Genomic DNA, 26,271 nt, shown 5'->3' with positions numbered 1-26,271 from the left:
TGGGTGCAGAGCTTTGGGGGGGGGCACAACTATGATGTAGAATGGAAGGCGAGAGGCAAGGGGGCGTCTCTGAAATTTGAGACTCCAAGGTCCGCCACTGGAAAAATTCAGTCAATTCTTTACTTTCATAATTGAATCCAATTGTATCCAAACTTAGGAGCTCTTTAGGTGTCCAAATGCATAGTGAACAAACATCTAGGGCAAAATTCAACTAACAAGTCCGTCAGCGGAAGTCCTGTGCAAGGACCTCTGCTTGTGCAATTGGGTTTCCCCACTCAACCCTTTGTGCCCCCACAAATGGAGAACCCCCAGAATAGTGCATGGGGGAGAGTTGAGGAGGGGTTGTTCTTTATGGCAAGTTGAAATTCTTGTCCTGATAGAATTATCGCCATAGCACAATACTGAATTCCTCCCTTAGTAGATATAATAGTAAAAATATATACAGTATCTATATCTCACATGCTGAAACACTGTAAACATTGGCTGCATTGTAAATGTGGAATACATTAAGTAGCACACTTCTTCCTAAGTAGGAAAAAAATTGAAATGTGGCATTGTGCCTTCTACCCATTTAAATCAGATACAGTAATTTGCAACATGTTAATGATTTTGTTATGTGCAGCTGCAACATTTAATTCACTGACCAACAGATAGTGCAACAAAAGCTTTATTTGATTAACTGGTGGGCAATTTTAATCGCAAATGAACATTTCAACTAATAGGGTAGCAAAGTTTGCTTGTTTTTTAGTCTGGTTTGGTTCTGATGTGCTGTTGTCCTAGGGAAGGAAACTGAAAATATCAAGAATGGTCCTTCTAGCAATGAGAGGAGACCTTTGATTAATTGAGCTGCACACGACATCAACTTCAGGATCTCAATAAAGACCCTTAAGTATTTTTGTGATATGCAGATATATTTAAACTTACTTGATGGGGTGATTTACCATTTAAATGGAAGTTGATTAATGAACACATTTTAGCTGGCTGACAGCCCTAGGTTGGTTGGTTTTGAGCACTGTTTTGTGAATTTTTGTCGCTGCTCTTGAGAGCCAAAAAGCATTTCTCCATATGCGTGGTGGGAGATAGAGGGCATGCTCACCACTGCCATAAGTCACGGATAAGTGTTTAAAAACAAATAGGTTTGCTCCAGCTTTTTAACACCTCATCTTTTTCTTGCTTCTGTTAAAAAGAATGGCTCTGATCCAGCTCTGCACACAAGCTAGGCTGCCCAGTTGTCAATAGAAGCACCCAAAAGTGCTCTGAGTGTGCAGCCAACTCCATTTGCTACCAGGAGACCTGGGATCATACGCTTGGTCCTGATTTTAAGCCATTGTCTACATATAGGGAGCACACCCCCATCCCTCCCATTAATATAGTCTTTGTTATTTTCTAATATTTAGTGTATTAAAATTTGAGCATTTTGATGTGGCTGTGTTGACATAATCCAATATTAAAAATACTAACATTTCTTTACATATTTAACAATTCATGCCAGATTTCCCTATGGAGTCTAATAATGGCAACTGTAGAGGCGCCGGCAATGGTGAGTACATTTTATCTAATCATTTCTTCTTTTTCTTATAGAATCATAGAATGGTAGATTTGGAAGGGGTCACAAGGGTCATCTAGTCCAGCCCCCTGCAATTCAGGAATCTTGCGCCCAATGTGGCACTCGAACCCACAACCCTGAGATTAAGGGGCCTCATGCTCGACCAGTTGAGCTATCTGTATCACTGTCTTGAGAGCAGATCTTAACAATGCAGTGACCCAATAGCGTTTTGATGTGTTACGACAGTGGCGTGATAACGCCATGATGTGTCGTGATCATGTCATGACAGCAACATGATGGCCGGGTGGTGGTGGGAAGGTCCTTTGATTGTTTCTGCCCACAGAGCCAGACAGGAAACAAGAAAAGATATCTGGAGATTTAAGAAAACAGCAAAACTTTAGAGGTGCTGAATGCAAGTGAACTCTATCCTTCATGTGTCAAAGAGCCAGTACATTCATGAAATGCAGCTGCTGAATTTACGGGTAGTTTACGGGTAGTTCTTGCTTTATCAGGGTCCTGCAAATCTACTGTCCACATGGCTAATCTCCATGTCTCTCCCGACACAAAATCCCTTTTCCCATCAACTTGAGAGCACTCTTGGGGAGTGAGGGTTACTTGTACAGACATGCAAAAGGACAGCTTCCACTTCTGTTCAGTGTGATGTTGAAATGTGGGAGGGAAGACATGGGTGGTGTCCACAAATCGTGGCTCGCTGTTCAGTTGAGCCTACATGTGTGCCATGATACTGTCCGTGGCCGTAAGAGGAAGCGCTTGATAGCGAGTCCATCTTGATCAGTATCTTCTACACCAGGCGTCGGCAACGTTTTCCGGCCGTGGCCCAGATATGCGTACAAGCGATTTCCGGCGCCGTGCTGTGCATGCCCGGAAGCTAAAAATCGTGCCTGCGCAGAAGCGATTTTGGGCACCTGGGCATGCGCAGAAGCGGTTGGATGCCATTTCCGGCACCACTCGGTGAGTCCCCGCGCTGTGCTGGTTTAGCGCAGCGTGCAGGGGACTTGCCAAGCTGGCGGCTTGGTGACTGGGCGGCTCGTGGGCTGGATAAACGGCCTCCTTGAGGTGGATCCGGCCCATGGGCCAGAGGTTGCCGATCTCTGTTCTACACCTCAGGAGGCTTGGAGGATGATAGATGGCAGAGGACTTGCATGGATACAGACAGGTCCCATAGCAATTGATGCACAGATCGTTATTTCTGGCCAGGGATGATGGGATGACGAGCAGTTCCATTATTTCTCAGAGAAATTATGCCTGTGCATCATTTGCAGATAAGGAAAGCCCCGTGGGACCCTCTTGGAGGACCATGGGAGCCCCCTCCCCTGCTTTTCTGATATAAGATTTTTTGACTTGGAGAGGGGAAGGAAGAGAGGCAAGCCATGGTGGAGGCTGAATGCAATTGTGAGTTAAAATTGGGTCCTGCTCAAAGAGAGATGTATCCGTTTGGGCTGGGGGCTGCCATATTAGGATTGCTTCACATTCGAATACGTACGCCATCCTTTACTGAAATGGCAGCAGGTCTCCCTTGAAAGTTGTATTTTATAAAAGCTGCCTCTTGCGTTGCTATGAGGCTTGCCCCGTCTAAGAGTAAAATTATATAAATTGCTTTCTGTGATGAGGAAGGTTGGAAGTGATGTAAAAGAAGATTTTAAAATCCTGTAGTTAAAGGGTTTTTCCTTCTGAGGTTCATTTTTTAAAAAAGTAGGTTCTTTCTTGGACAAAGCTGGGTATAATAATAATAATAATAATAATAATAATAATAATAATAATAATAATAATTCATTATTTGTATCCCGCCCATCCGGCTGGGTCCCCCCAACCACTCTGGGCGGCTTCCAGCAAAGATTAAAATACAATAAAATGTCACAGATTAAAAACTTCCCTAAACAGGGCTGCCTTCAGATGTTTTCTAAATGTCAAACAGTTGTTTATTTCTTTAACTTCTCATGGGAGGGCGTTCCACAGGGCGGGTGCCACTACCGAGAAGGCCCTCTGCCTGGTTCCCTGTAGCTTTGCTTCTCACAGTGAGGGAACCGCCAGAAGGCCCTCGGAGCTGGACCTCAGTGTCCGGGCAGAATGATGGGGGTGGAGACGCTCCTTCAGGTATACTGGACTGAGGCCATTTAGGGCTTTAAAGGTCAGCACCAACACTTTGAACTGTACTCGGAAACTTACTGGGAGCCAATGTAGATCTTTCAAGACCAGTGTTATGTGGTCTCGGCGGCTGCTCCCAGTCACCAGTCTAGCTGCCGCATTCTGGATTAATTGTAGTTTCCGGGTCACCTTCAAAGGTAGCCCCACATAGAGCGCATTGCAGTAGTCCAAGCGGGAGATAACTAGAGCATGCACCACTCTGGCGAGACAGTCTGCAGGCAGGTAGGGTCTCAGCCTGCATACCAGATGGAGCTGATAGACCGCCGCCCTGGGCACAGAATTGACCTGTGCCTCCATGGACTCCCAGTGATTTTTGCAGTGATTTTGTACAAGGTGAATGGCCTCGGTCCAGTATACCTGAAGGAGCGTCTTCACCCCCATCGTTCTGCCCGGACACTGAGGTCCAGCTCCGAGGGCCTTCTGGTGGTTCCCTCACTGTGAGAAGTCCAAAATGACTCCCAGGCTGCACACCTGGTCCTTCTGGGGTACAGTTACCCCATTCAGGACCAGGGAGCCCTCCACACCAGCCCACCCCCACGAACAGAACTTCTCTCTTGTTAGGATTCTAGCCTGTCTGTGGATCTATTGTAAACACACCACATTGACCAGTAGGTTTGATAAAGTCACTAGTTTTGTCGCCCTTTGGGGCTGCAACTCAAACTCTGTGTTTATTCAGTAGTGTGTGACAAGATGCCCCTATGGAAAGTGGATGGCCTCCGTCCTTTTTGCTCCCTCTATTTCATTGCTTCTTTTTTGCCTAGCTTACTTTTCTGCCAGCCTACCCCTTTTTGCAGTGATTTTGTACAAGGTGAATGGCCTCGGTCCAGTATACCTGAAGGAGCGTCTTCACCCCCATCGTTCTGCCCGGACACTGAGGTCCAGCTCTGAGGGCCTTCTGGTGGTTCCCTCACTGTGAGAAGCAAAGCTACAGGGAATCAGGCAGAGGGCTTTCTCGGTAGTGGCACCCACCCTGTGGAACGCCCTCCCATCTGATGTCAAGGAGAACAACAACTACCAGACTTTTAGAAGACATCTGAAGGCAGCCCTGTTTAGGGAGGCTTTTAATGTTTAATAGATTACTGTATTTTATTTTTCTGTTGGAAGCCGCCCAGAGTGGCTGGGGAAACCCAGTCAGATGGGCGGGGTATAAATAAATAAATAAATAAATTATTATTGTTGTTGTTGTTGTTATTATTATTATTATTATTATTATTATTATTATTATTATTATTATTATTATCATCATCCCCCCACATCAAGAGCACTGCAGGGAGAAATGTATAAATTTGCCTTTTACTTACTTAAGTGGCTGAGCACATGCTTGGTGTGCAAAATGCTCCCGGTTCAAACCCTGGCACCTCCAGGTAAACGGATCGTAGAACCACAGAATTGTAGAGTTGGAAGGGACCCCAAGGACCATCTAGTCCAACCCCCTGCAATGTAGGAATCACTGGCCTGGATTCAGCATTGTCTTATCACCAGTGAATGGCCATAGTGCTAGCATAAGGGTAAGAATATTGGTTGTGCAGTGTGAAATCTGATGCAACAGTTGCACTAGCAGAAGCTTGTTGTGCAACAGGAAGTACTAGAATTACAGTAATCTGTTGCACACTGGCCATGAGTATCACACTGGTTTTCTGCTCTTTACAATAGAACACAATTAGAAAACTGCATTTTTTTAAATAAAAAAAACACATGGTAAAGTCTTGGTTTGTTTAATTCCTTGTTTATTCGCAGTTGCGGGGCGCGTTACTTCACGACTTCCCCTCGTCGTGAAATTGTTAAGTAACACATCCCGCACCTGCAAATAAACAAGGAATCAAGCAAGCCAAGACTTTACCCTGTGTGTTTTTAAATTCAGTTTTGAATTGTGTTCTATAGTGAATACTGCATTTAACTTCTTCCACACAAGCTCAGCTAGTGTTCTGCTAATGAATTTTTACTTAGTGTGACATTGAATGCCTCCTTCTATTGGCAGGGCTGGGAAGGGTCTCTGCTGGAGTCATATAACTGTTAATAGTATAGTGGACCATCAGGATGGGGGAAGCAGTTCATTTCTTGTTTGTGTTACTTTCTTATATGCCCACCCACAAATCAGTACAGTGGTACCTCTACTTATGAATAACTCTACTTACGAATGTTTCTACTTATGAATGGAGCTCCGTCTGCCATCTTGGATGTGGTTTAGATAGGATTCTTTCTACTTACGAATTTTTAGATAGGGTTGCTTCGACTTACGATTTTTTTCTCCCAATGCATTCCTATGGGATTCGACGTACAATTTTTTTCTACTTACGAATGTGCGTTCGGAACGCATTAAATTCGTAAGTAGAGGTACCACTGTACTGTCCTGATCCTATGTTAATCTGTCAATTAAAAAAAATCTGCATACAAATTCAAAAACATATTTCTAATGCATCTTCTCTCAAACTGTGAAGTGTATTTCAAAGCTTTTTTTTAAAAAAATTTGAGAACTGTATTCAGAACAATTGGGAAGGAAAATGCGGGTGGAGAATCAAGTTCTGACACACACATTAGGATGGGGCCAGTTTGTATAGGAACTTACAGAAGCTGGAATTCCTCAAGCAACCCTCATGGTCAGTACAGTCGTACCTTGGAAGTCGAACGGAATCTGTTCCGGAAGTCCGTTCGACTTCCAAAACATTCAAAAACCAAATTGCGGCTTCTGATTGGCTGTAGGAAGCTCCTGCAGCCAATCAGAAGCCGCGGAACCCGTCAGATGTTCGGGTTCCAAAAGAACATTTGCAAACCGGAACAATCACTTCTGGGTTTGCAGCGTTCGGGAGCCAAAACATCCGAGTATCAAGGCATTCGGGATCCAAGGTACGACTGTACTGGGTTAGAGAGACCAATAGCCTGACATCTTATTTTTATCTGGTTTGGAAGTGAATAAAGATATGCAAGGACACTAGAGGTTAGGGTCAAAGGATGCTACTGCATTTTACTGAATCAGACCACTGGTCCATCCAGCTCCTTATCTTCTGTACCAGGAACAGGAAACAGTTTTCGTAAGGCACAGATGGGGATACCTGGTGTCCTCCAGTCGTTCTTGGGACTCCAGCTCCCATCAGCCCCAGCCAGCATGGCCAGTGGTGAGGAAGGATGCGAGTTGTAGTCCAACCGCCTCTTGAAGGCCCCAGGTTACCCATCCTTGCTATAAGAATTAACAATGAGAAAAATGTATGTGAAACTCTTTGAGCTATTCTAAAAAGTGCTGTAGGAACACACAGAGCATTATTATTTCTGCATTCTAAGCATTGCCCTCCAGTGAGGATTATACCCTATTGTTCAAAGAAAAAAAACCTTGGGCTGAGCATTTCCAAAGAAAGTTGGTGTGTTATTTTCGCTGGTGAATAATGTCTCTGTGCAAAATCGAATCAAGTCAAGTCTCATCCCTGGCAACGTCAGCTGGCAAAACCTTATGTATAAATATTACCCCTCTTCCTTTGGCTAGGAAATGACATTTTTGTCTGTTTCATAAGCCAGCCAGCCTTTCTTTCTTTCTTTCTTTCTTTCTTTCTTTCTTTCTTTCTTTCTTTCTTTCTTTCTTTCTTTCTTTCTTTCTTTCTTTCTTTCATAAAAAAGTTGCTTCAAAGATTCTCCAGATTTCTGTTTTTAAAAAACTATATTTTAGAGTGGTGCAAATACTTCAGTCGCCTGAGTTTTATGCAGCCAAAGAGCCATTATAATCTTGAGAGTGGCTGTGTATTTGTAGTGACCTTTTCCATTCCTGCTCTGCCACCCAGAGGTCCCCTGCTCTCTCATGTGACTCTACCCATCATCCCTTGCTGTGCCTTATGTTATGACTAGAAACACACTCTCTCCCCCCCCCCCCGTCCCAAGTACTGCCCTCTCTCCCTCAAGTGCCTAGCCCCAAACCCATCTTTTCAGTGAAGTTTGGGGCTCACCTTTCAGCTGGTGATTAAAGGGAAGGGTAGTTGCAAAGGCTGGAATGCAGCCGCCCCCTTGCCTCTTTCGATTTGAGATACAAATTTCTGAAGATTCATGCGAAAAACACAGTGGGCATTCTTATTCTCTCACTAGTGACAATATTCCCGGATACTCGCTTCCAGTTGACCATTCTCCCCCCCCCCGCCACATTCCTGCAAATGTATGTACAGTGGTGCCTCGCTAGATGAATTTAATTCGTCCCACAGGTCTTTTCTTATAACGAAAAAATTTGTCTAGCGAATCCCATAGGAATGCATTGGATTTTTTCAAAAAAAAAATTTGCCCATAGGAACGCATTAATTGAATTTCAATGCATTCCTATGGGAAACCGCGATTCGCTTGACGAAAACGAATTCGTCTAGCGAGGCAACCTCCGCTAGAAAAAACCTTTCGTTAAGCGAAAATTTCGTTAAGCAGGGCATTCGTTAAGCGAGGCACCACTGTATGTTTGTTGTGCTTGCTTTTCACATTTTAAAAATTGCATGTATTTCCCACCTTTTCTGAGACCCTTTGCTTCCTCTCTTCTTCCTTCCTTTGTCCCATTGCCCCCATTTTGTGCCTTAACACATAACCCAACTCCTCCTGCCTCTTGTGGACGTCTCCTTCCCTCAGCAATCCTGCTTACTCTATAGTTTATTTTTCCTTTTCTGCTAGACTTCCTCCTGCCTTCAGCCTTCAGCCACTCTCTACTTCCTCAGGGTCCTTCCTCTTCCTTGCTATTTTCTGGTATAGACCACCAGTTGGCTGACCAGGGGAGATTTGCCTGCTGGGCAGCCTTACCAGCTGATTTGATAGTCGAGAGTGAAAATTTCTAAGCATGCTAAAGGGAGGCTTTTGGTCCGATGGCTGCCTATGTTACAGAGCCATTCAATCCTTGGTTTCACTTTTCTCCACTGTAAGTATTTGGTTGGAGGCAGTGGCGGACGTTGGGCTTTCAAATTTCAGCGGTGCCTTGTGCGATGGCAAAATTTGGTGCCCCCTGCCCCTCGCCTTCCATTCTACATCATTGTTTTGGCATCCCAGCAACGCCCTCTTGGCTCAGCCCCCAATACGACTGAACTGGTCACACTCTTCTAAATCTGCCTCAGTTGGGGGGGGGGAGTAGATATTGGGTAGTTTCCCCTCTCCAAACTGCTTGTTTCCTTCCCCTAAGCTAGGGATTATAGAATTGTAGAGTTACTCCAACTCCCTGAAGTGCAGGAATATTTATTTGTTTATTATTATTATTATTATTATTATTATTATTATTATTATTATTATTATTATTATTATTAAAGTTTACATACTGCCCTATAAAATCACAATATATATAAAAAAACAAAATACACAATCAAAATAAAAACAGGAACAACCCAATAACCCCTTGCAAATAACCAGAGAGGTAAAACAGAATTTAAAACACACATATGCAATATTTGTCATAAAACATATAAATAGAAGCACCCATCAGGTATCATCAAAGAGTAGATTAAAAGGTCAATTTAACTGTCTTTCAAATCAAAACATTTTAGTCACTCACACACCCCATTGTAACCATTCATAGAAGCTCTTTGATCCATTAATATGCAGCTGTCCTATAAGGGGATCGAACTTGCAACCTTGGCATCATCAGCACCATACTCCTAAACAACTGAGCTATCTGATCCCTTTCTCGTGCCAGTGGTGGGCATGCCTTGAGGCAAATGTAGGCCCAGAAACCAATGTGCCCTTTTCCTTTGTAGCAGGCTATGTCGACCCCTCTCGTTCCTCCATCCAGGAAAACTAGAAGAATTATCAGAATTCAAGAACACACTCCAGCCAGGCAAAAAAACCCCAAAGGATGTGTGTGTTTAGCAGGGGCAGTAAGGAATGTGGCCTGGGGGTTGGGTAGCTCAGAGGGCCAGCTACAAAGAGTCTCCATGCCCATATCCTAACCTGCCAGCTGTTTGATGATACCCCTCTATCCCTGCACTGGTCAAGTGCTCCAGAAATAAAATAAAAGGTGGGACAGATACAAGGCACCTGTAGATTGGTGCCCGAATTTTTCAACTTTCAAATTCCCAAAACGACAGGCGCTAAAAAGTTATAGCATGACCTGGGGATTCAAAATATATTTTGGTTAAATTAACGTAATTTAGTGAAATGTGTGTAAAATCGAAAAATTGCATAGAAATCATTAAGAACGATTGTCAGCCATTTGTATACAGTACTCATATTACGTTTACTATTTATTATGTGGGAACCGGGGGTTGTTGTCTTGTTTCGGTTTAAATATTTACTTTTGTTTTATCCTGTATTTTATTCTGTGAGATCTTTTGATGAAGGGTAGTATATACATTTAATAAATACCGTGTTTCTCACATTTTAAGACATGTCTTATATTGATTTTTACTCAAGAAAATAAGCCTATGGCTTATTTTCGGGGGATGTCTTATTTTATTTCTTTTACTAACCGGTAAGTTGCTGCTGCTGCTCAAGCACCGACAAAGCGCCCAGCAGCGTGCGCCGCATGGAGCCCCGAGCCAGCGGGACCCGCTGAAGCGCCGACAAAGCTCCCGGCAGCGCTGCGCAGAGTGCCCTGAGCCGCAGGAGGAGCACCAGGGGCGAGCGCAAGCCAGGGGCGAGCGCAATTCCACCAGGAGGTTCCTCCGCGGCACCCGTAGAGACCATAGAGGAAAGGCGCGCGGCAGACACACCACTTCCGACTTCCGTTACCCTCACCCACTCCTGCTGCGGCTCGGGGCGCTCTGCGCAGCGCTGCCAGGAGCTTTGTCGGCGCTTCAGCGGGTCCCATGCCAAGGGGAAAGGAAGGGAGGAGGGGAGAGAGAGCGGGCAGAAAGGGAGGAGGGGAATAATCGCTGGCGCTACACGGCGAAAGAGAAAGGCAAGTTATGGCTCCAGGTGGAGCAACTGTCCCGAGATAATTGGAAAACAATCCTGCACTGTGTGAGCGTTTCTGCAGACCACGAGGCGCTGCTTGGCCCTTCCAGTTTGCTGCTGCTGCACGCCACAAACAGCGGAGGGTGAAAGGAGCAGCGCCGGGTAGCCAGAGTAACCTCCACAACCCCACAGCCACAACGTTTCCCAGCACAGGATGATTGAGGCTTTGTCGGCGCTTCAGCTGGGTCCCGCTGGCTCGGGGCTCCACACGGCGCGCACTGCTGGGTATTTTGGCGAGGCCCTCCAGAACTGCACTTACGGTAGCACTACGGCTTATTTTCGGGGTATGTCTTATATTTTTTCAAAGCATGAAAATTGTGCCATGGCTTATTTTATAGGGACGCCTTAAAATATGAGAAACACGGTACATAATAAAATAAATAAACCATTGTTGTTTAGCAATGCCTGACATTTCCAGAAGGTAAAATTGAGATTCTGTGGTTTTCCAAAGACAGTTTATGTGCACTTTTGTCAAGCATAGACTTACCAAGCTAAATGTTGTCCAGTCACAAAAATAATAGCAGATTTCAGTTCCTCACACCCCAAAACATATTTTTAAGACTCCTCAGTGAACAAAATTTGCAAAAAATTTAGTTTCACTCCCTAAAATGACATGCCCTAGCCTGACATGGTTTTATTAACTTCAGGCTCAGGAATAAATTGTTTTTTGTTTGTACTTTTATTGGGGTGTGTGTGTACTGAACCTTTAATAGTTTTCTCCAAGAGGGAATGTTAGCTGTTGTTGCTGGCACTCACACAATTCAACAGGGCCTGGGCTTCCACTACAAATGACTTGCTACCATTTCAGCATATATGAATAAATTCTGGAAAGATTGAATAGTGTGGCTTATGGCTTTTGGAGTGTTTATTTCCTCTGATGCAAGGAATTTCTGTTGTGTTTCTCCCCCAGAGCGCTGCAAATGCAAGCCAATAAAAGCAACCCAGAAGACTTATCTTCGGAACAATTACAACTACGGTAAGCAGAGCAGCCTTCAGCTACCTTTGAAGTAGGGCAGAAGGTTCAGTGGAAGCAGGAAACGGTTGATAGAAGCGGTTTCCTTGTCATTTGCCCTTGCCAGTCCACACCCTCACGAGGCAAGTGATCTCAGCCAGAGCTGCTGGGGAAAATGAATTAATTTTAAATGCCTGTCAAATGGCTCCTCTTCCCCACACCCTTCCATTTCCATGCATAGAATAGAATGTGAAGATTAGATTATTGTAGATCCTTCCTTCCTTCTTTCTTTCTTTCCTTCCTTCCTTCCTTCCTTCCTTCCTTCCTTCCTTCCTTCCTTCCTTCCTTCCTTCCTTCCTTCCTTCCTTCCTTCCTTCCTTCCTCTCTCTTGTCATTATATCATACCTTTCTTCTCCAAGCAGCTTAAGGTGACAAATATGGTTCTCCAAGCACAACAACCCTGTGAGGTAGGTTAGGCTGAGAGGCCATGACTGGCCTGAGGTCACCCAGTGATTGGCTTCATGGCCAAATGGGGATTTGAACCCTGGTCTCCTAGGTCCTTGGTGACACTACACTACACTGCCCATAGGATTATAAAGATGGTTCTTGATGGAAATATGGGAGAGATGCATTCCCACCCTCTCCTAGCTGCTGTGTTAGCTCAAGGCATTTCAGAGGCAGCAACAGGGAAGGTTAATGGAGAGCTGACTTTCTTAGCTTCTGCCTCCCCTGTTGGTGCTTCATAGCTTTTGTATAACAGTAGAGGCAGCGATGGAAGGCTGGGGACTGGACTTTGCCCCAGACTTTGTGCTTTCCGTCAAAGAAAGCCCTTCTGGAAAGAAAGTTAGGAAGCATAAAGTGCAGTCCTAACTAACACCACTCAGAGAGTCCAAACACACATGGACAGTCCCTCTCCCTCACTGAGAGTCAAATCCAGGGCCGTCTTAAGCATATCTGGCGCCCTGGTGCCATGGTGCAAAGATCCCTCCGGCGCCCCCGCACCCCGTTTCCCAGCGCGGCTGTCTGGCGCCCTGGCGCATTGCGCCACCCAGCCTTGCCTTTGGGCCGGCCCTGGTCAAATCCCCACCTGACCATTCAACTCTCAGTTTCCAGCTTAAACTCCACACTCTCCTGATGGACTGATGGTCTGAGCAACTCTCACTTGTTGCTGGGTTGCTCTCTGAGTCAGAGGAGGGATGTCTTAGGCCAGAAACATTATGGGTTTTGCTTGTGGAAATGCTTCCAGCTGATTAGCTGCTTCTGGCCCTGAGCACTATTCCCTCTCGTATTCTAGACCCCCTGCCTTCATCCTTTGAAGAAGGGGAGTCTGACCCCAGGCCATGAGCATACTCTCCAACTTCCAGTAAGAAAAATCTGGGATCAGAAGCGGCATGGCACCGGAAGTCGCTGGACATGCATGTCTGGACATGCGTAGAAGCAACTTCTGGTGCCAGTGCTGCCCGATTTCCGGTGCCCAGACATGGGCAGAGTGGCACCCGAAATCGGTTCTGCGCATGTCCAGACCTGCGCAGAAGGAACCTCCCTGGCAGGTAGGAAATCCAGGGGATTTACGGGATTTTTCTCTATTCGGGATAACAGCGGGAAACGGGTTTAAATACAGAGGTTTCCCGCGAAAAACGGGAGACTTGGCAGCTATGCCATGACAGGATTGGGCACAAGTGCATCCATCCCTCCAAAATGGAGGGCGAAAACCCCAAAGGACTAATGAGGATGGATTACTAGGCACAGAATGGGGAGAGGAGGAGAGAAAATGGCGAAAGCGAGCATGGAAGAGAGTGGTTACAACAGGCATTTCCAAACTCGGCCCTCCAGCTGTTTTGGGACTACAATTCCCATCATCCCTGACCACTGGTCCTGTTAGCTAGGGCTGATGGGAGTTGTAGTCCCAAAACAGCTGGAGGGCTGAGTTTGGGGGGTGCCTAGGTTAGAACATTGCCACATGTTCTCGTTGCAACAGGGGGGTGGTTTTTCAAAGGTAGCACTGGGTTTATGGCATGCACTTCCTGGTGAAACATTAGAAGCGCCACTTGTATTGCCAATCTGCCAGCATTTGGAGACTCTCCTGTTTTATACAGACATTCCCTCAATGTCTCATCCTCTTTTTTTAATGGTGCTTTCATTTTAATGAGGCTGTTTTATTGTGTGTTTTGATTATGGGTCTTTATCCATTTCAGTGTTTCGATTGGCTTGTTTGATAGTGTATTTTAACTACGGGTGGTTATATTTTGTGTAACTGGTGTTTTTTTTAGACTTCATAAAAGTATGCAGAGTAGGAGCTGCCATAGAAGCTGATTTGGACAGGAAGAAGTATATATAGGCAAACAAACAAGCCGCTGTGTTGCAGGGCCCCCGCGTGGAATAATAATTAGCGTGATAACAAAATAAATAGCACCATAACATGACGAGAAGACTTCCCATTTAAAACAAACAAGCAGACATGGCATTGGTCTCAGGAGGAGAAGCGACGGAATATTCAAAGGAGCAAAAGCTTTAGGCTTCTGCAGCTCCGGGTCCCATAACTTTAACTCCTCTTTCTGTTATTTTTCTCCAGTCATTCGAGCTAAAGTGAAGGAGGTGAAGACCAAATGTCACGATGTCACCGCAGTAGTGGAAGTGAAGGAGATACTAAAATCTTCCTTGGTGAACATTCCTAGGGACACTGTAAACTTGTACACAAACTCTGGCTGCCTCTGCCCACCTCTCAGTGCTAACGAAGAATACATCATCATGGGTTACGAAGACGAAGAGCGCTCGAGGTAACTTTTCTTTCCCCCCCCCCGCTCTCTATGGCGGGCCTTCCTGAAGAGGGGATGCGACATCGGTTTGTACCACTACAGGAAAGGTCCCATTGCGCATTGGGACCTAGCCTTCCAAAGGTCTTGTAAGTATGCTGAACAAGGCCTCATCTGAAGATGTATCAGCAGTTAGGCTGGTACATATGGAAGAAGATGCTCCCGTAGACACATTGGCCCAGACTGCTCAAGGTTTTAGACCATGGGTAGGCAAACTAAGGTCTGGGGTCAGGATCCGGCTCAATCGCCTTCTAAACCTGGCCCGCGGACGGTCCAGGAATCAGCTTGTTTTTACATGAGTAGAATGTATGCTTTTATTTAAAATGCATCTCGGGTTATTTGTGGGGCATAGGAATTTGTTCATCCCCCCCAAAAAATATAGTCCAGCCCCCCACAAGGTCTGAGGGACAGTGGACCGGCCCCCTGCTGGAAAACTTTGCTGACCCCTGGTTTATAGTGTGGAAATGAAATTAACATAAGTACCTTCCCCTCAGCGAGTAATGGAGCTGCCAGAAAACACTTCTAGGGATGTAGGGATATGGGCTGGTGGTGGCGGCAATTGCCAGGGAAGTGACCAGCAGTTGAGTGGTAGTTCATAGTTGGCCACAACTGCTATCATCCCTTACCATTGGTCATGCTGGCAGGGATAGATGGGAGGGCATCGTATTGGTGACCTCTGCCTTCATATGTTGCTTTTTTCCCTTCTTGAAGATTGTCCCTAAATATATTCATTATGCCTGTGTGTGTGTGTATCACATCACATCACATCATCACATCACATCATCATATAATATAATATAATATAATATCGTCATATCATATATTACAATGCATTGTTGATGTTGTTTCCCTGTAAATGTGTAGGTTGCTCTTGGTAGAAGGCTCCATAGCTGAGAAATGGAAGGATCGACTTGGTAAAAAAGTCAAGGTAAGACAAAGTTTCATGACTTGTTTGATCATGTTTGACCTAAGCTTGCAGAGGAATCCAGCCTTTGGCATCTTCAGCAAATGAAGTTCTCCTTCTCAGTGATCCCAAATCTCATACCATACTCTTTATTCTGAAAAGTATAAATGAACATGTAAACATTCCAAAGATTGCTGTAAAGTGATTCCACCCCCAAATATATTAATATTTAGGCATGTGCCATAAAACAAAATATGACTAAACCGAGGCCCCAAAACCATGTCAACATTCAAAATAAATTTGAAAGCCATCAAGTTAGTACCAGCCGCACTATCTTGTGTTTACACCTGCTATGATGATGATAAAAAAATGCACATTACTACTTGTTTATGCAATAAAGCACTTTGAATATAAGCCTGACCATCGCCTTTAAACTCTAAATGGCTTAGAAATAGGATGCTTAAAAGACAACACACACTCCTCCTACCCCAAAACAACTCTGCCCATCCCCTGAGGTCAGCCGGAGAAGTCTCTGTTTGCTTGGGAACTAGACAAATAAAAGATTTCACAAGGCAAAAGGATCTTGGAGCAAATATATCTCTTTGCCGGCATCGGAATGCCATCAAGATAACAGACAGGCACTTTTATCAGCCTGGAATCTGCAACAGAAAACATTCCCCCTCCAACAGTATCTTGGAAGGTAGCAGGGTGCACAAATATCTCTCTGATCACAATCCAGCCTTTATTTATTTAAAGCTTTTAAAACTTTTCATACCACCCTTTTATTGCTGAGTGGTTTACAAGATTTAAATATGACCCTCCCCAAAAAAACACCACTAATGCATTTTTTTTATAACGAGAGAGAGAGAGAGAGAGAGAGAGAGAGAGAGAGAGAGAGAGAGAGAGAGAGAGAGAGGAGAGGTCAGCAGATAAAGGTTTAGTCAATGAAACTTAAAAGAATGTGAAAAGCGTTTTATAAGCACAGTCACATAAATAGCTATTTGCCTGGTGGCTAAAAGAAAAAAACATTAGTGCCCCCCCCGCAAGGGCATACATCCCATAACCAGAGGCTCCCAGCTGAAAAAGCCAATGCCTTCTGGTTCGCTTTGGACAGGGGAAGAGCATCAGCAGATGATGTTAGAATATGGTCAAGTTGATATTGAAGTATCAGCTTAGCAGCTCAGGCACTTGGACTCCGAGTCATTTAGGGCTTTAGAAGTAAAACACCAGCACTCAGAACTGGGCCAGGAAGCAGCCAGGGGACAAGAGAAGCTCTTTTGAAGGTAGAGAAATGATGCCCGTGATGCTGTATCCGGTGATGCAGCAGAAGCGAGTCCCGTGCACACGATATTGGAACTTCCTCTCTCCTTCTCCTGTCCCCTCCAGTCCCCTGCATGCTCTCAGCTCTGCGAGAGACTTTGTATGCTTCTCTGCATGCAAGGAAGCCTCTGCACCCTTCAAATACCAAATCAGGTCTAATATGCAACGCAGCAGCTAGACTGGTGACTGGGGGCGGCCGCCGAGACCATATAACACTGGTCCTGAAAGACCTACATTGGCTCCCAGTATGTTTCCGAGCACAATTCAAAGTGTTGGTGCTGACCTTTAAAGCCCTAAATGGCCTCAGTCCAGTATACCTGAAGGAGCGTCTCCACCCCCATCATTCTGCCCGGACACTGAGGTCCAGCGCCGAGGGCCTTCTGGCGGTTCCCTCACTGTGAGAAGCGAAGTTACAGGGAACCAGGCAGAGGGCCTTCTCAGTGGTGGCACCCGCCCTGTGGAATGCCCTCCCATCAGATGTCAAGGAAATAATCAACTATCTGACTTTCAGAAGACATCTGAAGGCAGCCCTGTTTAGGGAAGTTTTTAATGTTTGATGTTTTATCATGTTTTTAATATTCTGTTGGGAGCCACCCAGAGTGGCTGGGGAGACCCGGTCAGATGGGCGGGGTATAAGTAATAAATTGTTATTATTATTACAAATTTCTTTAAAGAGGACGAGTCTCTGGTTTCTGTCAGCAGTAAACCCACTGCTGCTTCTGACAGGTGGATTAATAGCCAATATCACCCCAGCTAACCATAGCTGCCAAGTACCCCGTTTTCTCCGGGAAAACCCCGATTTTACTTACCCTTTCCCGGTGGTCCCCCGTATCACTTTGTCTCCCGTTTTTCTCCGTTATTTTCTCCTGCCGGCTGCCATTTTTTCCCCTTCTGATTTGCCCTTCTATGGGCACCAAAAATGGCCGGCGGTGGCTTCAAAAGTCGCATCTACGCATGTCCGGAAGTGCATAGACGCGACTTCCGGTGTCGGCGGCGGCCATTTTTGGTGCCCATAGATGGGCTTAGCGACACTGGAAGTTGTGTCGACGCACTTCCTGACATGCGTACAAGCGACTTTCGAAGCCGGCGGTGGCCATTTTTGTTGCCCATAGAAGGGCAAAGCGACACCGGAAGTTACGTCGACGCAACCTCTGGTGTCACACGGCTGCCGGTCCCGGATTCTGCAGTACGGGACTTGGAAGGTAAGCAGCTAACTCCATTTGAAAGTGGATACAACACCAGTGAACAGGTTACCAGTGGTTTCTATCCATTGCTGCTAGTTATATCTGACCAGGTAGAGATCCTTTCGCTGCCTCCGTTCAAGTTGTCACTGTTCTTTAAGCCCCATATCTGTTTCTCTCAATTGTGTTTGCCCTTCTGTTTCTTTTGCCGCTGCCAAGAACATGAAATAATAGTTTACTCAGTTTGTCCCTTCAGTGGTTTAGAGAGCATTAAGTCGGGAACTTCAAGTCCCCGCTTTTGAATGACTTGGCAACATGACTAAAATGATGTGAGCTCTGTAGCTCAAACTTTGTGTGTTAAAGCACATCCAAAGTACCTCAAGGTTCATTCACCACAAACAGAATATATACATTGCACAACCCTGCTTTGACACCTTTCTTTTAAAATGCAATTGCTTCTCTCAAGCCAAATTGATCTGGAACCTTAAAAATATTATTCAAACTTAATGGCTTTTCATATGCATTTCGTATTTAATGTCATATTCTCCAAACCCTCGCTCCGAAGCCAATTGTTCAACACCCCGACCCCAGCATGTGGGATTGGCAACTTCTTAAAACAAACAATCTCAGCTATGAATCAGTAATGTTGTATTTGCCTTTTAGCGAGGGCCAACAGATTTTAAAAAAAGATTTCTGGAAATGATGAGCTTACAGGGTAGGGTGCCCTTTGGATTGCCTTTAAGACAACCAGTATTGGGTGAAAGACAATGAGTCTCGACTGCCCTCCTGACAACTAGCAAATGTATAGATTAGAACAGGCATCCCCAAACTTCGGCCCTCCAGATGTTTTGGACTACAGTTCCCATCTTCCCCGACCACTGGTCCTGTTAGCTAGGGATCATGGGAGTTGTAGGCCAAAACATCTGGAGGGCCGCAGTTTGGGGATGCCTGGATTAGAAGATATAGGTCCAAAGAGGAGAGGAAAATGTTGTTGCTTGTTGAGAGATGATATTTCAATGACAGTCCTGCCATTTCCATCAGGGAGATTCTCAGGAGGTAGAGAAACAGGAAATTGCAAGAAAATATACTTTAAAGTTTACCCAGCAGCAGAGACTGATAGCACCCTCCATTTTGGCTGACAGGATTACATCATCATCACTTAGATCCTTCATCCGTTGTTGACCACTCTGCGTGACAGATGTAGCTGGAATCTCCTCCCCCCCACCGCCTTTTTTTTTTTGACACCTGTGCTGTCAACTGATAAATATATAAATAAAGGATCTACCCACATGACTCTTGACACAAAAACCCTGCACAAACACTAAATCAGGCATCCCCAAACTTCGGCCCTTCAGATGTTTTGGACTACAATTCCCATCATCCCTGACCACTGGTCCTGTTAGCTAGGGATCATGGGAGTTGTAGGCCAAAACATCTGGAGGGCCGCAGTTTGGGGGGATGCCTGCACTAAATCATCCCTGACAAATGGCCATTGAGCCTCTGCTTATAAACCTCTAAGGAAGGAGAGACCACCACCTCCCCAGGGAGACCGTTCCACTGTTGAATAATAATAATAATAATAATAATAATAATAATAATAATAATATTTATACCATCTGACAGAAACCAGAGACTCGTCCTCTTTAAAGAAATGGGTGGCTCCCAACAGAATATTAAAAACACGATAAAACATGATACATTAAATTAAACTTCCCTAAAGAGGGCTGCCTTCAGATGTCTTCTGAAAGTCAGATAGTTGTTTATTTCCTTGACATCTGATGGGGAGGGCATTCCACAGGGCGGGCGCCACCACTGAGAAGGCCCTCTGCCTGGTTCCCTGTAACCTCACTTCTCGCAGGGAGGGAACCGCCAGAAGGTCCTCGGAGCTGGACCTCAGTGTCCGGGCTGAACGATGGCAGAGGAGATGAAAATGCATGAAGAGAAACCCACAGTGACAGTTACTGGAAAGGGCGAGTGTGAGCATGAGATGGGACAAAACATATAGTCTTGGCCCCCAGCCCTAGAAGCCACAAGTTGTGGTTTGTCCCTCATACTATTGGTCGCTGTCTCGCCCGGCTGTTGCACTCACATCACTTGACGGTTTTCTCTGCTCTGTTTTCTCAAATGGTTCCACAGGTGGCTTCACTTAGGCTTTATTTATTTTTTTAAATAAATAAAACTAAAGCCCCGTTTCTGGCTGAGTCATCACGTTGGTGTTGGCCAGTTCATTTGCACAGTTAATACGATCGCTAGGGTGGCCTGGGATTGCTTGATTAAAAGCATGCTGGAGGGGGAAAGGGCAACGTTTAAGAATCGTGTGTCTATGCACCGTTCATTCATATAGATGGTATCCTATTTCTTGTTTTCTTGTGTTTCTAATAACACCCCTGGGGCTAATCTTACAGACATTCTTGTGTGTACAAATCATGCAACGACCTCGGTCCGAGCTGGACAACTTGCTGTGGTTTTAAATAGGCCGGTGCATATAATGAAAACTGAATTGCTACCTCTTCCACCACCCCCTGTCCCCAAAATAGATTTGGGGCAGGGTTTGGGGTTTAAACACAGTAGTTAGCCAAGCAAAGAGGTAATATCCAAAGGTGTAGTTGTGTAAGGCTATTGCATAAAAAAAGAACAAAGAGCCTTGTAGCACCTTAACGACAGACACTATTTATTTATTTAGATTAGAGTTTAGTAATTTATTGTAATTGTTAAGAGTGAATTTCTATTTCATCATTATTTGCTGATATTTAATTTCATTGTAGTCTAATGGATTATTATTTTTGAATATTACTTTAATTGATATTTGTTGTTGTTGTTGTTGTTGTTGTTGTTGTTGTTTATAAGTTGTTTATTTTAAAGTTTCATTTTTATTATGACTCATCTTGTATTGGGTCAGCTTGTTATAAGGTGTGTGATCTTCATTGTACATTTTATTGCTTCTTCTTCGTCAGATGCAAACCGAGGCATACCGTACAATACAAAATACCGCCTCTGTTTCTGCATCTCAAACTGCCATCTTCTTAAAATATCAGAAGCCACCTTTGGCTCAAAATAGTGGGAACCAACTTGATGCAGTGAATTAAAACTGCAGTTGTTGCTGTTGTTTTGCATTACACCAGAGGCGGGAACGGACTCCAGCTCCTCTATCCCTGTGCTAGCTGGGGGGGGGGGCGATGGAAGCTGGAGTCCAAGCACATCTGGAGGCCATGGATAGCATGGCCAAACCAAGTGAAGACGACTTCCAATTTAGAGTGAAAATAAAACAAAAGGCTGAATGTTACCACTGCATTTCTCATTCTAGCACAGCGAACAAATAACACATTTATTCGTCACTTGTTGATTTCCTCTGACTCAGATTTGATCATCTTTATCTTTATTCTGGCATTTTCAATACCTTAAAAAGGCAACTGTAAATCACTGGGTCCCCACGCCACCCATCTCCCCTATAGCTATAATATTGTCACTTTGGTATGTTTTATGGTGCATTTGACTGCAGCTGCATTTAACATTTTTACAAATCAGCACCCATCTCTCCTTCATCTACCTCTTTCCCCCTTTCTTCTCAAAGGATGTTTATAATATTAAAAAATCCAGGGGCAGTTTTAACACAAACTTTTTCCAAACTAAGTTTCCAACAAAACATTACACTCACCATGGTGATAAATATCTTCATGGTGTTTCCTCACCCTCTCAGTATAACAAGGAACAGTTCTCAGTGCATGATTTGTCCCACAAACTGCAACCATAGCTGCCAAGTACCCCGTTTCCCCCGGGAAACCCCCGTTTTTACTTACCTTTTCCCGGTGGTCCCCCGTATCACTTCGTCTCCTGTTTTTCTCCGTTATTTTTTCCTGTTGGCGGCCATTTTTTTTTCAATTTGCCCTTCTATGGGCACCAAAATTGGCCACCGCCGGCTTCAAAAGTCACATCTACGCATGTCCGGAAGTGCATAGACGCGACTTCCAGTGTCGGCAGCAGCCATTTTTGGTGCCCATAGATGGGCGGAGCGACACCGGAAGTTGCGTCGACATACTACCTGACATGCGTACAAGCGACTTTCAAAGCTGGCGGCGGCCATTTTTGGTGCCCATAGAAGGGCAAAGCGACACCGGAAGTTACGTCGGCGCAACTTCCGGTGTCACACGGCTGCCGGTTCCGGATTCTGCAGTCCGGGACTTGGAAGGTAAGACTGCAACACAAGGCAAAACTTGACTCATTTCTCCCAAGTTTGTTTTGTTTTTCAGCCGCTCTTGCCTCATTCCTTTGCAGTTGTGGGGAGCATCTGAGGTGGGGTGGTCAACAATGATTAAGGAAGGGCTATGTTCACCCAGAACACCAAGCCATAGTTGAAGCAAACCGAGGTTTATAAAGTCAACAACAAATCCTGATTTCAGATTGTGGCTTCTTGGTAGCAAATAAAGCATTGTGAAGCAGCTGGTCAGGATTCATACTAAGCCACAGTTTAATAAAGCATAGCTTAATAACTTATGGTTTAGTGTTATGTGCAAACCCAGAATATTATGTGATGGTCCCTAATTAACCAGTTGCCTGGTGTAGAATCATTCTGGGCAGATTTTCAGCAAAAGATGAATGTGACGCTCACCCACCTGCAACTATAGAAATATGTACTCATATTACATACCTGCCAAGTTCCTCTCTGGAAAATAAGGGACTGGACTGAAATTAGCATACCGGAAGTAGCGCGGTGGCCATTTTGGAACTGGTCGGAGCATGCTCAGAAGTGACTTTTGATGCTGCTGTGCCCAGTTCCAAAATGGCTGCCGCACCATAAGTCGCACTGCAGCCATTTTGGAACTGGGCACAGCAGCATCAAAAGTCGCTTCTGAGCATGCTCCGCCCAGTTCCAAAATGGCCGCCGCGCCAGAATAAACCGGGAAAAAACAAAAAAAATTCATTTTTTCAGCTGGGGACAGCTGGAAAAACGGGGGTTTCCCGGGGAAAACTGGAGACTTGGCAGCTACGTCATATTATGTTTATATAAGCAAAAGTATAGGTGAGATCCGTTCTCAGTTTTTAAAACAGTTGTTTCAGTACTGAGAACCCATTTACAGTGTGGAGCCAGAATGCCATGTGCTAGACCGGAAATGGAGGAGAGACAGTAGATAGACCTATTCTCACCGTGATGTCTCTTTTAATTAAAAATGAAATATCAAAGCAGTTCACCTTCACACAGAGATATAAAAGATTTTAGTTAGCATTTAAGCATAGTCTGAATTGTTTTTATTCAAAAGATGAGAAGCAGCACATATTTTTTTGAGTGGAGAGGACAAATGCAGCTGCAGTTGTTTTAGCGAGGAGTTCTTCCTTTTTTTTTGTTTTACTATAGAATTTTGATTTTAAAGGGGAAGTCGGACATTATTTGGTAGAACTAGTATTGACGTAAATGCTGACATAGCAATGCGTGGAGGCGGCCAACATTTCTAAAAGTAGGCATGGATGTTTCCTTGGAGATCAAAATATTAATAGGAATGTTACGCCACTGTAAAGGATACAGCAATAAAACAGAGTTTATTGAAAATAAAGAGGGGTGGGATCAAGCTCGAACAAACTCTTAGGAGGTGGAACCTGCAACAGGACCTCCTCCATGAGCTTTGTGGCGCTGTTTTTGAAACAGATGTTTGCTTGTTCTTATTTTTCAGCGCTGGGATCAGAAACTCCGCCACCCTGGGAAGGGCAGAAACGAACCTGGACAAAGCGATTCTGCTAAAAAACCCAGCAGAAGCACCAACCCACGGCAAAGGCACAACTAGGTGCAAAAATGTCACGTGTCAGGAAAAATAATAATAACGATCCACGGACTTCTATAAATTAAAAGACTTGCCTTGTTGGAGCAGCCAAGAAGAAATTGCACTATTGCACGTTGTATTCTATTGTTTACTATGAGATCATGTTGTAGTCCAGATTAGTTTTATCTTCTTCTTGTGTTTTCTGGCCCCTTGTATTTGTAGGAGTATAGACACGCAGATTTTTTTATTTTTATTTTTGGTATATTATCCTCACAAATATCTGTGGACCATTTCTATGAGAGAGGGGGTTTTTTTTTCTTTTTTGAAAAAAAAAAGGCAAATGTGACACGGTTAGCAGGTGGCCAGGGTCACTGTTTGTCCATAGTCAACTGAATCTGTGTATGCGCTCTGAACACATGCAATATTCAAGTTGCCCCATTCTGTTTAGCAGAGGGACTTGTTGCGTTCATGCATTGTCTTCTATGCATAAACCATGGGCGGGTCGCTGCAGAGGTCTGGAATGGAAACAGTGACGCAGGGTTGGGTCAGATCACCTTCTCTGACTGTAGGCAAAAGCTATGTGCAGTGAAGGAGTGAGATTGTGCCTTATATGCCCTCTCACCAGGCGCACCCCAGCTTGCTGCAGATTATTTACATAGGGTTTATGTGTCTAAATTTCAGTATGTGCAGGCCCCAAGTGTTTATCATTCCAGGCTGGGGAGCAACTGTGTGATCCAGTCCTTTGTGCGACTGAGATCTGGGCCGGAGGGTGCATTTTGGTTCCCCTACCACGCTCAGCGCCTATATTTGGAATTCGGAATTCGGCGAAATCATCTGAACAGTCACACAGACATTCAGACCCTGAAATTTCCTGTGTTTGGAAAACGAAAGGGCCAAATGTATACATGACTTGGGAACTGCAGGGGTTAACAGTCAAAATTTCAAAAGGGAAGACAAGATGACTTGCAAGTTTAGCAAAGCGGGCAAGAGAACGTTGGACCAAGCATGGCATAACATTTCCTGCATTTTGTAATTAATCTGAGCAAGGTGGAGGTTCTGTTACCTGTTAAGAGTTCACCCTCCCACCCCCCTCAACCTGTTAAAACCCTTGTTGACAGTATGGAAAAGAAGGATTATACCAAGAGATTATACCAAGAGCTCCGTACCTATTGGAGCAGGTCTGTTAGATGTCGATTCCTCTTCAATAAACCACTCACATTAAGTCTAGCTTTAAAACGTTGACCGTGACAAATGCCGCACGGAGGACTCGCTTCTGAACGTCTTAATCCTTGTGGGAAAGGTTTATAGAATTGTGAAGTCTTGCCAGAAGTTATGTTAAACTTGCTCCCCCTGCCCCTTCTTTTGTTGTGGAGCCACAGGAGTAGACTATCTTCACCAGGCCTCCTTTTGGGTAGAAGCCTGCGCTGTGTCATTTCCACATTGTAGCTCTGATTGTGTTTCGGTGGCTCCATTCAACAGCAGCGTTCAATGGTCAGCACTGGAGATTCAATAACTGAATAATGGCTGCTGCTATGAACATTACAGCCAAGCACCATGCCACGTTTCTCAGTGAACAGAGACTTTATCCTGACATTCGTTTCCCTCCCTCCCCTTTCAGGAAATGTACATTTCAATAGCTTTTTGACATATTTCAGTTCCAATCGTCTCATCCTTTAAGCTTTTCCGTAATGGTGCCAATAGTTGGGAAAATGTAATTTTGCCTCTTACTACTACTACTATTATTTTTATATTAAAGTACGGAAATATCAGTAGAATACTGAACTAAAACAAATCAAATATTTTAGCAGAAAATAAAAACATTTATGTTACAAACTGCGTCAGCCTTCTCACTGATAGCGACGATGCCTTCCGCTGGAAATGAATTCCCTGAAGGGTACTTGAAGTGGCGTAGGGACCCCTGCTGATGCCTGGTGCAGACCACAGTTGAGCTTTATTTAGAGGAGCTGCCAAAATTCTGTAGCTGCCATTTTGAGAGATGGGCTGTGGCTCCGCCCCTTGTAATGACCAACACACCCAGCAAATGCCATGCTGACCTCCAGCTTCCCTGCCACCTGAAAGCCCACCCCACAATGCCCAGCAGCAAGCATGCTGCACAACAGCCCCCCCAGAATCTGGTGCGGTCCCCCCCAAGCAAGCTACGCTACCAGGTAGTTGTGCTGCTCTGTTGCAGCAAGGACCAAGGCAACCCCAAGGAGTCTTGTGGCGTCACAGGCCTCTCTGCCCCTCGAGACTCTTATGAGGCCACACCCACTTCCCACTGGCCACGCCCCTCACCAACATTGCTTTGCACCCTCCTTGAATGTCTATGCCTGGCTGGAACATGTCCGCGAACTCTTGATAATTCATTTCACTTGCTGGGACTCATTCTTTACCAGTGGAAATAATAGGAGGCAGTAGACCTTGGAAGGGCCACATCCAAGGTCTAGCCCAGGCATAGGCAAACTCGGCCCTCCAGATGTTTTGGGACTACAACTCCCATCCTCCCTGCCTAACAGGACCAGTGGTCAGGGATGATGGGAATTGTAGTCCCAAAACATCTGGAGGGCCGAGTTTGCCTATGCCTGGGCTAGCCATTCAGAACTGACCATACTCAGTTAGGGCTCTTCAGGTGGTGTGGGGTAGGGGTGGGGGGTGGGGTGGGGAGAATGAGCATGTTCAACCTGTGGGAATGTTAGGGGTGTGGATTAGGATATATTATTAGATAGATCCTATCCAAGCTTGTGTTAG

General features: G+C 44.9%; 1 protein-coding gene across 2 annotated transcripts in view; it reads left to right on the top strand.

Annotated features, from left to right (window-relative positions):
- Window positions 1-25,356, top strand: part of FRZB (frizzled related protein) — a 36,280-nt gene extending 10,924 nt beyond the window's left edge. Inside the window, exons 2-6 of one of the 2 annotated variants that reach the window (XM_035112019.3) lie at window positions 1,493-1,540; window positions 11,514-11,579; window positions 14,128-14,332; window positions 15,233-15,296; window positions 23,437-25,356. In XM_035112019.3, the coding sequence (XP_034967910.2) occupies window positions 1,493-1,540; window positions 11,514-11,579; window positions 14,128-14,332; window positions 15,233-15,296; window positions 23,437-23,547 (494 nt within the window). In that variant the 3' untranslated portion in view covers window positions 23,548-25,356. The remainder of the gene's footprint in view (window positions 1-1,492; window positions 1,541-11,513; window positions 11,580-14,127; window positions 14,333-15,232; window positions 15,297-23,436) is intronic. The other variant, XM_060280448.2, reaches the window with a different exon arrangement.
- Window positions 25,357-26,271: the final 915 nt, after the last annotated feature.

Source organism: Zootoca vivipara, chromosome 1 (genome assembly GCF_965207765.1).
Source record: "Zootoca vivipara chromosome 1, rZooViv2.hap1.1, whole genome shotgun sequence".
Lineage (NCBI taxonomy): Eukaryota > Metazoa > Chordata > Lepidosauria > Squamata > Lacertidae > Zootoca > Zootoca vivipara.
This window is presented reverse-complemented; position numbering and strand designations above follow the sequence as displayed.